The 13340-nt window shown below is 35.7% G+C and overlaps 1 protein-coding gene across 1 annotated transcript in view; it reads left to right on the forward strand.

Annotated features, from left to right (window-relative positions):
* The window catches only part of RNF180 (ring finger protein 180), a 171959-nt gene that overhangs the window by 107386 nt on the left and 51233 nt on the right, over positions 1–13340 (forward strand). The window contains exons 4-5 of the mRNA XM_039218651.1: positions 875–1100; positions 9884–10009. Of these exons, the coding sequence (XP_039074582.1) occupies positions 875–1100; positions 9884–10009 (352 nt within the window). The remainder of the gene's footprint in view (positions 1–874; positions 1101–9883; positions 10010–13340) is intronic.

Raw genomic sequence — 13340 nt, forward strand, 5'->3', positions numbered from 1 at the left:
TCATAGGTCCAAGATTTCTTTTGGTGAGAGACATTTACTTCATATCCTCTCTGTATTAAACTTTGTTTATGTTACATAGGATTTCACAGAATGCTCCTTATCTAGTGGATTATCCAATTTAATCCTCACATCATCCTCACATATGGGGAAATTGTGAGGCTAAGTAACAGGCAATCCGTTACCGGGCCTCATGCTGCTAACCTCTGAGCTGCCTCTTTCCTCACTACCTCTTTCTTAACTGTTCTTTTTGGGAGGAGGGAATCAGCTATCAGGTTGATCCCCAGTTGTCACAAGCCTCTTTGTCTTGCCCATTTCCTGACATATGTTAGGCTTTGGCTGTTTCTCGGCCTTGAGGTCCACGAAGGGACAAAGTATAGAGTAGATAATGCCTGCATGGTCTGGGGATGAAGTATGATATCCTCTTGCCCTTTTTATCTCATGCACATGCCCATGTAGGGCTCCATAACCTTGTGACAATCCCCTCATTTGCTGTGGTGGGAGTGGGATCACTGGGGAATCTGTAGTCCTGGGAATGGTATACCTGACACTTACTTAACTGGTACTGGTTAAATAGAGATACCGGTTACTTCAACATGTTTGGGTATATTTTACCATTTGGCATTATATAAAAATGCTAAAAATACTTTTTAAAAAGAAGAATTAAGACTTCTGGATTTTTCATGTGTGTTTTGAGTTTCTTGTCATTTTGCCAGATAGCCTCCCTGTCACTTGAAATATGTCACAGAAAGAGATATTATGTGCTTCTCATAAATATTTTTATTCATTTTAACAAAATGTAAAGGCAATCTCTTTTCCTCAAGGAAACCAGTCTCATAGTGAACTAACAGAAATTATTTTTGCTTCTGTTTTACAGACTTTGAATAATGAGATGAGTACAGATGATGACAATGAATATGCAGAAGAAAAGGAAAGTTACATCTGTGCAGTGTGTCTGGATGTTTATTTCAACCCATACATGTGTTACCCTTGCCACCACATATTCTGTGAGCCCTGCTTACGGACTCTTGCCAAAGACAATCCTGCAAGCACTCCCTGCCCACTATGCCGGACAATTATTTCCAGAGTCTTTTTCCAGACAGGTAACTATTCTCTTTCACTAACACGATGCTTGATTATTCTGACTACACCTTTGTCCTCATTCTTAAGGTCCTTTATAAATGATTATGAGAACATTATTGAAAATAATATACAGGATGACTTCTTATTCTCCACTTTATAAAACAGTGTTTGCCCAACTCACAGAACTGTATGAAAATCATAGAATTCCGGACGAAAAGAAGTTCTCATGTCTAATCCCCTACTTTATGCTGAGATCTTTTCTAAGATATTCTAATGAGTTCAGTCTTCTCTTGGACATTTCCAATGTCAAGGACATTTCATTACAACTTGAAATAGCTCTGTTGATTATTTATTCCGCATATCTGCCTTTTACTGCTACTCATTCTTTGGCCCTTGTTATTTCCTCTGGAGTCTTAGAGAATAATTCTTTAAATATCTGAGGAAAACTCATATGCTTTTCCCCCACACTCCATATCTTTTCAACATCCTTATTGTTCTTAAGGTTTTTCTTCTTGAATGAGAAGAAGTAAAACTGGAACAAGGATTTGTTTAACTAATTATCAATGAAGGTGAAATATAACACGCCTGGGTGGCTCAGTCGATTAAGTGTCCGACTTCAGCTCAGGTCATGATCTCTCACTTCTTGAGTTTGAGCCCCACATCAGGCTCTGTGCTGACAGCTCAGAGCCTGGAGCCTGCTTTCAGATTCTGTCGCCCTATCTCTCTGCCTCTTCCCTGCTTGTGCTCTGTGTGTGTCTCTCTCTCCCAAAAATAAATAAACATTAAAAACACCCATACTAATGGAGAGAGGAAAAATTAATTAATGTGGAACATAGAGAACTGCTAAGGAAAAAGGGAAGAATGATAGAAGTAAGTAGAGATAATATTTATTGAGCACACTACTGTGTGCCACACATTACAGGAAAAAATGCTATCTCCATGTTCTGCAGGTGAGGGTGGATGAGCAGATACATAAGCCCGATGACCCTACATAGTAACTGTAATTACGTGAAGTATTTGGTTTTAAATATTCTGCTACCTAAGGAAAAATAAAAGTAAGTATACAATTAAATAATTCTCATGATTCATTAAAAGAAGCATCCCACTTCTTAAGAATAAGCAAAAGTTTTTCTGGCACTTGAAAAGGAATTTTTTATGTGATTTCTCTTCCAGGGCCTACTGAGAAATGGAGTAGGCAGTGTCCTCAAAAACATCCTCAGAGCAAGTGCCGTGTCAGGTTTCCTGACACTATATCTTCTGGTATACTTTGATAAAAGCTCAGGAAATGCCAGAGTATAAATTAGGGAAAGTGACATTGCTAGTAGCCAAAACATTATGGTCTAGTTTTCTTATAGAAATAACTTGTTAAATTATATAAGTAATACAATTTCATTATGGAAACATTAGAACATCCAGTTAAAATTCTAAGCTCAAAATCCTCTATACTCCTAACATTTAAAGACCATATTGAGTGAGTATATTTCCAGAATATTTTACATACATGTACTTAATTATTTTTCTTACAGGAAAAAAAGTATGACTATATTTTACATAAGGCTTTTAACCTGCTTGATTTTACTTAAAACTCTTGTGATTATATCATGATCTACTTAAGCTACCAATATTATGGGACATTTAGTTATTTCTAATTTACTTAATTGCTGTTATATGGAGATAAATATTTGCACACATCTCTGAGTATTTCTTTGCAAGGGACTTCTACAAGTAGAACTGGTAGTTAAAGTTGTTGTGTGTTTTAAAGCTACGTATATGTTGCAAAACTGTGCTCAAACATCATTGCAAGCAGTATTATACAAAGGCTTATTTTCTCCACATTCAGGGCACTTTTTTTCCTTTTGAAATCCCTGGCCATGACCTTTGCTGATTTTTCTTATGGTTTGTTCATCTTTTTCTTATTAACAAGATTATTTTAAATTACTGTCAGCTTTTGTCATATGTGGTAAATCATTTTCCTGTATTGTCAGTTGTATTTTAGTTATGTTTGTATTTTATGGATGTGCAGAACTTTTATATTTTTATGTAGTCTCATGTAGCAACATTGGTCTTTTGTATCTCTAATTTTAAAGTTAGGAATTAAAAGGCCTTACCCATTAACTACAGAATTATATAAACGTTCTCTTTATCCCCATGTATTTTAGGTTTCCATTTTGACCTCCTATCCCACATTTAACTTCATTTAGCATCTTGTATGATGCGTGGTTTAAGTTTGGAGTACTTTGGGGGCACCTGGGTAACCCAGTTGGTTGAGCATCTGACTCTTGTTTTTGGCTCAGGTCATGATCTCATGGGATCTTGAGCCCTGCGTTGGGCTCCAAGCTGACAGGAGGGAGCCTGCTTGGGATTCTCTGTCTCTCTCTCCCTCTCTCTCTGCTCCTCCCCCACTCATGAAATCCTTCTCTAAAGAAATAAACAAACAAACATTTAAAGAAAAAGAATGGAGTACTTTTTTTCCATATCCTGAGACATTTATCCCCGTATCATTTGTTGAACAATCCTTTTTCCCTGCTCTAGTTGAATTGTCATTCTTTAAAAAGTAATAATAATTACTACAGTGTGTGTTTCTTTACACCTTTTTTTTCCATTCATATTTCTATCTTGCCCTCTACCTCTTAAAATTATGCTAGACTGTATGTTTTAATAATTCACAAGTAAATTAAAATTATAAGTTATTTGGGGATAACTCATTTTAATTGACATTGATATAATATTGAGTGTTATTATGGTATATCATCTTAATAAATTTATGCAATTTCCTTCCTAAAGGCTCTGCACAATTCTTATTAGTCTTCTCCCTGTATATTTTTGTTGTTGCTATTGTAAATGAATTTTATTTTTCTCTTCTGGCTCCAAATGCTTTTGGTGATACTTTGAAAAAGTTAGTGTACAGTCTTAGAGTATTCTGTTAACCTTACTGAACCCTGACAGTTACTTATTAAGTGAATGAATCCTCTCAGTTACTTAATGTCACCACTCCAGTTGAAGACAGAATGGGATAATTACTGTCAAAGGTTAGAGTGGGAAAGCTGTCATTTCCTAAAGGAACTCAAGATATTTGGCCAATGTTTCAAGGGTTAGTTCTAACATAATTCTGTTATAGTAACCCAGTGGATAGAGATAATAATGACCTTTCCCCCAGCTTTATTCCATAGAGTATACCTCAGCAAAATGATTTTAAACTTGAAATACAACATTAACTAGTTAGGCGATTTTACTTAAATTAGCACTATTAGATGTGATCTTGATAAAGTAGTTAATACATGAGAAGTTGGGAAGAGGAAGTGGAGAAGGATAAGTAGAAGAAACGGTAGAAGGAATTGATATCCATTTTTTTAAGGGAAGTGAAGATATACTGTTGAAAATTGATAGAAAAAAAGTGGTAGCACACACTTTTGGTTGCTAATTAGTACCCATTACATCCTTCTTTTCTAATATAACTCTGAGTTTTATTCACATATTCAACTCACCCAACATAGACCAGGTGGCTCCTGGGTAGCAGACCCCATCCTTGGCTCCCTGGTAATCTATTCCCTTTGCCACTGACTGGTTTACAAGTCTGCAGGTGGCCCAGTTTTGACCAATGAGATGAAAAGTAAGTTTGTCTTTCATCTTAAGACATGAAATAGAAAAGTTATTCTCTCTCCCATTGGACGTAAACAAGAAAGTGTTTAACAGAGATAGCTCTTGGCAGCCATCTTATGAAAGAGTGAAGAACCCGCTTGGTACAAAACCTTTGTTTTTGAGAGCAGAACTGAGGAAAGAAAAGAACATAAGGTCTTGATAACTTTGTTTAACCACTGAGTCAGCCAGCTTTGAAGCCCATACTACCTTTGGATTTCCTATTCCATTCAATATTAAATTACTAATTAAAACAGAAAATTAAATTACTAATTTTCTGTTAGTTTCAACCAAGAGCGTTCTAACCAATAAAAGCATAGTATAAAAGGTAGTCAACAAAGAAACTAAAAATGATATGATTGACAAAATTTTGAGAGGTTAAAAAAATAATATAAAAAGACTTAAATCTTCTTACAAGTACATCAATCATGTTTAAGGATAATAAATAGTAAAGAGGTTTCTGATTGGTTGTATGAGAGGTTCAACCCTTACGCCAATAAAACAACCATTTAACTGATACTACTATACCACTGTTCTTGTAAAAGATTGTAAGAAATCAAGGCCCTGTAGCATTTGGATATCCACATGCAAAAGAAAGGTGACTTTGGAGTCCTAACTTACCATATTTATGCACACACAGAAATACACACACACACATGCACACACACTAATTAAAATGGAACAAAGACCTAAATGTAAGAGGTAAGAATATAAAACACTTAGATGAAAACATAGGTGTAAAACTTTTTGAAATTGGATTCGGCAGTGGATTCTTTTTTTTTTTTTAATGTTTTATTTATTTTTGAGAGAGAGAGAGACAGCATGAGCAGGGGAGAGTCAGAGAGAGGGGGAGACACAGAATCCAAAGACAGGCTCCAGGCCCTGAGCTAGCTGTCAGCACAGAGCCCGACACGGGGCTCGAACCCATGAACCATGAGATCATGACCTGAGCCAAAGTCGGACACTCAACCGACTGAGCCACCCAGGTGCCCCTCGGCAGTGGATTCTTAAATGTTGCACCTAAAACGCAACCAAAGAGAAAACTAGATAAACTGGTTAGACTTTATCAAAGTTGAAAGCTTATATGCTTCAAAGGGTATTATCAACAAAGTGAAAAGAAAAGCACAGAATGAAAGAACATATTTATAGGATTCATATGTGACAAGGAGCTAGTATCTAAAATATACAAAGAATTCTTAGAGCTCAACAATAAAAGACACCCCAATTTCAAAATGGCAAAGAGTTTGAATAGACACTTCTCCAGAGAAGATAAAAATGGCTAATAAGCACACACAAAAGAGCTCATCATCATTAGTTATTAGTTGCAGATCAAAACTATGATACCACTTCACATCCGTGAGGATGGCTACAATAAAAAAAAATATAGTAATAAATGTTAAGGATATGGAGAAATTGGGATTCATGTATATTTTTGTTAAAGTATATAATGGTGAAGTCATTTTGGGAAACAGTGGGATAAGTCTGGACATAGCTGTATCCATTGATCTGGGATCCCAACCCATTGTTATATAGTAGATGGGAGTGTCCCAGGCATTGCAAAGGAAGCAAGAGCTTATTGTATCCTATTTACTGTGAAATCATTCACTTCTGTCCCCTCTCCCCATTCAGATGCACTCACACCTCAGCAAGAATGATTTCCACTCTTGTTCCACTATTTTCCTCCATTCAAACTCCACCTCCATTTTAACCACACACACCCCCATTCCCATTACTCTTGTGCCTTTACCTGGGTGAACTAGGTGCTGATGAGCAGATATCCCAGTGAACTCCACTAGAAGTAGGAAAAGGAAAGTCTTTACCTTATGTATAGAACTCCCTAACTAAATAAGGAAATGACATTGAAGCTAATCTAGAATTTTAAGCACAGAAGAGGCCTATGATGTTTTCATCAGCGATATTTTGCCTGTCTCAATAAATGAGGGATGCTACTGCCATCTAGTCACTAGGGACAGGGATGACAAATATCCTAGTGTTTGGGCCAGTCCTGCACAGTGAAGAATTATTCTTTGATCTGATTTTCTCATGTCCTGGTGAGCTTTATCCAGGACAGATAGCTCATCCAAAAGAATATCGCACTTCCTCTTTTTATCTACTGTGACAGTCTATAATTGGTCATGGTCTATTATCTCTATTAAGAGCATTTCACCCTTTCTCTTATTCTCTACCAGTAAGTCTGGTCTGCTAATTCTTATGCTAATAATGGTTTTGTTATTGTGTCCATCCATGCCTCTATTTTGTACAGAATAGTCACTGAGCCTGAAATCCAATCTCATTCTATCAGTAAGAGTATCTGATTTTGCCTTCTAGTGCAGTCATTCTCAAGCTTTAATTTGTGGAAATATTATTTTTATTATAAGAAACAAATATCAAAGTAAGCATAATATTTAGAGCAGTGTTCCTCAAACTGTGTCAATGATAACCCATACAACTGTCTTAAAATCTTCAGAGCTTAAAAGGCAATGCTTACTTGGCACCTGTGTAAGAGAGGCAAGAAAGTGCTATTTGCAAGGGACCTTAACTCTCCTGGTGAAACTCATTTTGTACGCCTGTGGCTCCACCTTTACAGTTTTTACTGTATCTGTGTACCACCTGAATTATTTTTTTCTTAAGTAGTTTCCTCATACCAACACACCTTTTTTCTTAAATACTTATGTTAGCTTCATCCTTAGCAAAGTATTTGTGAATTTATGTGTTTGATGCTAGAGTACACTTTTTTTTTAATAATGTACTTTGAATAGGTAACTTTGAAATGCTTAAACATTTTCATTCAGTATCACCCAAAATCATTTCACATGTTGCTAGTACTTTGCAAACCAACTCTTTCAAAGCTAGCGCTTTGAAAACTACTGACTTATTCCTATAGAGATTAATCTCCAGGAAAAAAAAAAAATACAGGAATACTTAAATAGTCACTGGGATTGGGAGGGGAGGTAGAAAAAGAAGGAGTGGAACAGATCATTGTCGTTTTGTTTGTTGTTTGTTTCATTTTTCCCTTTTCTACCATTGGATTTTTTAAACCAGGTCTATGTGTGACTTTGACAGTTTTGAAAGTAAACCAAACTGCATCATTGGCTATGATGTGGTGGACAGGGAAGATGGAACCCTATTTCTTTTTTCACACAGGAGACAGAGAATTATCAATTCTTTGAAGGCAAGGATGGATGCTATGATAACCTTTGGAGGATCCAGTAATATATCCCTATCCATAGGATTTCAAAAGCCTTTCTCTAAATCTAGAAATGTAATTTACATACAAAATAATAGTATGCATCATCACAGCATAAAGTACTTAGCATTTTGTCTTGATCATAGTAAGAGCTCAGTACATATTATGGGTAAACTGGCTTTAATTTTATAGATCACTTCTTAGTCTTTTAATGCCTCTAGCAGAGGGTAAACCAGTTATTCTTGAGTGATGAAACAGTTACTGAAATGATTCTTGAGTGTTCCAGTCATTAAAGGACATCAGTAAGTATAAAGTGAACACAACTGCTTGAGGTGAAAAAGTTGGATAAATGCTCTCCCCTGAGAAAGTCATAATACTAGCAGATTTCTCCTGGGCCTGAAGAGTTAAAAATGATGATGATAATAACTCTTCCATTATTCTGGTACAAAAATTATGAATATAAAACATTGTAGCAAATACTAAATGGAGCTACTAAATTAAAATGGATAAGTCATTAATTATGGGTTACCTAGATATTAAAATAGGAACTCCTAAATATTAACCTCAGTTCAGCATAAGTTATACAATTATAATGACTCTGATATTGTAAAATCTATAACTCCATTTCGACAGTATCATATGTAGAATTTTTGGTTTGGTTTTGTCCCTGTTCTGTATGCCTTTGTCCTCATGCTGCATATTTAGCTGGAAAATGGGACTTCCTAAGCAAGATTTTAGCTTTGAACAGTTTACAAATAAAGAATATGAAAATGAGGTTTTAATTTATTTTCAGAGGACACACAGATAAATACTCATCGGTACTGGATGTGATATTCCTGATTGGCCTCTCTTTTCCCAACATGCAGAACTTTTCTAGACCCCAGATTCTATAGGGCGTGCACTTATTAGTTGACCTTACAGCTACCCAGAGTGAGAACCTGTGAGGTCTGAAGAGACTGTTTTAAGATTTATATAACTGTGTTTCTTTGATTAAAACTAGTCATATCCTACTAAATGCATGCTATAATAGCAGCTTATCTTTTTCCCTAACTTGTATTGTTCCCCTTAGAGGTGAGCATTTTTTGTCTATGTGCTTCTGCTTTCCATGGCTTATATAAGACATAGTTTAAGTACTTTCTAGAATTTAAAGTGAATATCATCACATCTCTTCTCTGATTGGTCTCTGTTTACTTCCAGTGAATATTTTCTTTTTCTCGTTCACTCATAACCAAGTCTGCAAGGTTGAGAATTTGATTCTGCATTTTCTTAAACTTTCTCACATCAACAGCATTTGATTCTGTAAATCCCTGACCACCACATAGAGAATGAACAAAAGCGGTTATGAAGTAGGAAAAATTCTAAAAAGGTTTTTCCTTTTCATCATCTCTCCTGAGCTAGGATTGTACTCTAGTTATTCTCTTGTTCCACTTGTAACACATTTTCCCTTTTTTCTCTACCTGTTTATTTCTATCTTTTTTTAAAAAAAAATTTATTTATTTAGACAAAGAGACAGTGCAAGTTGGGGAGGGGCAGAGAGAGAGGGAGACAGAGAGTCCCAAGCAGTCTCAGAGACCGATGCAGGGCTTGAACTCACAAAATCATAAGATTATGACCTGAGTTGAAACCAAGAGTCACTTAACTGACTGAGCTACCCAGGTGCCCCTATTTCTTTCTTTTTGTCTGAGCCTTCTGGAGGGCAAGAACTAGGTTTTACTCTTTGCTGCCTCTGGCATAATAACTGACATAGAAAATACCCAGTAGATGTATTCTGGATGTGTAGGCACATCAAAGTTGTATCGAATTTGAATTGGGGGGAATTATGTTCACTTGAGTTCAAATTAAAAGTTAACTCTACTTCTGTTTTCTCTCTTAAAGAGATCTAAATTTATTATCAAATTATTATAAGAATAATTTTTCATGATCTTGCCATTTTACTCAAATTAATGTCAAAAACTACTGTTTTCTTTTGCTTTACCCTAGAACTGAACAATGCCACAAAAACATTCTTTACTAAAGAATATTTGAAAATAAAACAAAGCTTTCAGAAATCCAGCTCTGCAAAATGGCCCCTCCCAAGTTGCAGGAAGGCATTCCATCTTTTTGGAGGTAAGAAAACTAATGCAAAAAAGTTTAGTAACTTTGTCTGAGGTCTCTTTTTAAAGCTATTTTTTTCCTAACTAAAATGTGAGTGGAAACATTTCTGCGTTGATCAATTTTAAGTAAGGATTTTGCCAAGTATCTACTTGCTGAAAGCTTCTATATATACATATATATATGAAAAAAAATAGAAACCGTGTAAGAAAGAGCAAAATTTGAGAAAAGCTCGTTAAAGTTACTTTGCTGTCAATAACATTTAATGTGATGTTTAATAGATGAATGAAATTCATCTCAAAAGTAAGATATGATAAAAACTGTATTTGACAAAAGCCCTGGTATTCTTTATAAAGATTCTGAATGATGCATTATCACAGGTAAGTTGATTTAGTTTTATTATTTTACGGTTGTCCCACAAGTTTATGACAAGTAGCAAATAGCAGAGACTTGGTGTACAGAGCGTCCCAGAGGTACACAGTAGAATAGGAATACCAGTTTCTGGGTTCAGGTCTCCCTACCTGAGTGACCTCAGAGGTGTCATAATAACCTCTGCTTTTGTTTCTGTTCTCTCATATGTAAAAAGGGAGTATGTATATGTGTGCAATCGAATTAGTATAGTTGTAAGGATCAAATGAGCTAATGGGAAAGCACATTCTACATGATAACTAATGGTACTACAGGTAGAAGGAACTAGCAAAATAAGGGCAAGGAAATTTCTAATACCTTGTTTACCTTTGAGATTTGGTTACCAGACATAAAGTATAATTTCTCCTTTCATAAAACAATGACCAGAGCATGAAATACTGTGTGCTTTTAGTGTTTACCACTTGTGATATTATGGGATCTGTTTGGAAAGCTCCAGATATGGGGAACCCTGATCGTCAAGGAATGGGGCCAGGGAGCTTCTACAATAAGAATTAAAAAATCAGTACCCCATGACATAAACCAAAAGGAGATAGAAATGGAGCCTGAATGGTTGAGGCAAAAAGTAAACTGATTTATGAAATCCCTGAGGTATGAAGAAAGTAGTTTAAGGACAAACATAACTTTAAATACAGTAGTCTGAATGAAGAAAACAGTTGAAGGACATTTTTAAAACATAGGCTATTTTATAAACTATCCTTTGTATTCTACATACTACTGTACACACAGATTTTAAAAAGAATGAAGCACTTTCTGATAACCCCACAATTTCCTTCACCTTTTTATATCCTGAGATACTGAAGCTATAATTTAAACACTAGCTTCTTTGTGGTTTCATCATACTTGCCCTCTCCATAAAAGTTCCACAGAACGTAAGTCGATAAAAGTGTTTACAGAGGACATTCAAAGTAGCTCTCTTATACATCCTAACTTGATAAACGTATTTAAAAAAAGAAATATATTACTCTCAAGGGTCTGCTGAGCTAAACAAGAGCTGAGCTATTAGGTTCAGCCAAAATGGAAAGAGTTAAGCCTTCGATCACTTGGTGCAGTGGTAGAAACAGGAGTCTAAAACTGGAGGAAATGCTGATTCTCCCCACCTCAGTTCCATCTTCCCTTTTGGAACTGTGCACTGTCCAGGTTCAGGCAGAGGAGCACACATGTGGAGGTCATCTCATGAATAAGGGATCCCCAAACAAAAGGCAGTGGCAGTTTTATGATCCCTAAAGGTATACGTATGGGAGGGTGAAAGGGCAGCAAATAGCAGAAAGCAGTAAAGCAGGCCTCTGAGGCTCACCAGGTAGAACATCTGTGATTGCTTATGGTCAGGCCTGAAAAACCATGCATAGAATTTTAATGATAAACCTCAGGTGGAGTCGGTATTCCTGAATCACCTTCTGTCCTTTTTGTTTACTTCGTGTTCCCTGCATTTTGCATTATTATTTCTTTATACAAGTACACACATGCATATTTAATCACTCCTATTTACTTCTGCTTGTTTTTTAACTTTGTAGTGGTAACAGTGATATATTCTTTGGGATTTGCTTTGTCACTCAGCATTGTGTTTCTTGGATCCATCCATTTCAGTCCATTATATGAATATGGCACAATCTGTCCATTCTCCTGTTGATAAACAATAGAGTTGGTCAGTTCTTTGTTATTATAAACAGCTGCTATAAACATTCTTTTCATTCCAGTATGTCTACTGGAGCATAAGAGTTGCCCTAGAATAAATGCCGGTAGAATACTTCTGGGTCATAAGAAAAGCACATTTTTAACTTTATTACCTAAACCAAATCACTTTTCTAAATGCCTGTACTGACTTATTATCACCATTGTCTACCACGTTTGGTGTTTTCAGTCCTTGAGATTTTGCCAGTCTGGTAGGTATAAAATGGTATCTCATTGGGGTTTTAATTTTAGTTTCCTCATTACTAATGAGGACTAAAACATAACTTTATATGCATATTGGCAATTGAGTTTTTTCATCTGTAACATCCTTATATAAATTTTGTCCATTTTCCTATTGATGGTATTTTTCATGTAAATTTTTAAAAGTGTTAAAACATTTTCGGGACAGACTCTTTTTCCTTTTAATAATATGAATAGCAGCTATCATCTCCCAGTTGTGGTTTGTCTTTTCCCATTATGATCTCTTTAATAAATGTGGCTTCGCATTTGCTTCATCATCTTTCTGGTCTGTATTATCTGTCTTATGAAATTCTTCTCCTATCCCCAATGTCATGCAGATTTCCTATATATTTTTCAAATAGTCTAAAGGTATTTGGAATTGACTTGTATTATTTTCTTTTTTTTTAATAAACAGTTTATTGTCAAGTTGGTTTCCATATAACACCTAGTGCTCTACCCACAAGTACCCTCCTCTATGCCCATCACCCCCCAACCTCTCCCCCCACCCCCATCAGTCCTTAGTTTGTTCTTAGCAATCAAGAGTCTCTTATGGTTTGCCTCCCTCCCTCTCCCCGCTATTTTTCCTCTTCTTCTTCCCCATGGTCTTTGTTAAGTTTCTCCTAATCCTCCTATATGTGCAAACATATGGTTGACTTGTGTTGTTTTCTAAGTTTTGTGAGGGTTTTTGTATGTTTGTTTTGCTATATTGTAGGTAAGGATTCAATAACTTTGGCCTTTTTTCTTTTTAATTTTTTTAGCAACCATTTGTTGAAAATAATTCATTTCCCCACTGATGCACATTGCTAGTCTGTCATATATTAAATTTCCAAGTATGTGGGTTTCTCTGAGGTCTTTATTTGGTTCTGTTGCTCTGTTTGTCTAATTCTTGGCCAAAACCATGCTTTTTTATTAAGTATAATAGAAATACAATGTTATATTAGTTTCAGGCATACAACATATTAATCTGACAATTCTGTTTTGGTTGTAGGTCTTTTTCCTTTGCCACTTT

The sequence above is a fragment of the Hyaena hyaena genome, unplaced genomic scaffold (assembly GCF_003009895.1).
Source record: "Hyaena hyaena isolate Hyena2069 unplaced genomic scaffold, ASM300989v1 scaffold_768, whole genome shotgun sequence".
Classification (NCBI taxonomy): domain Eukaryota; kingdom Metazoa; phylum Chordata; class Mammalia; order Carnivora; family Hyaenidae; genus Hyaena; species Hyaena hyaena.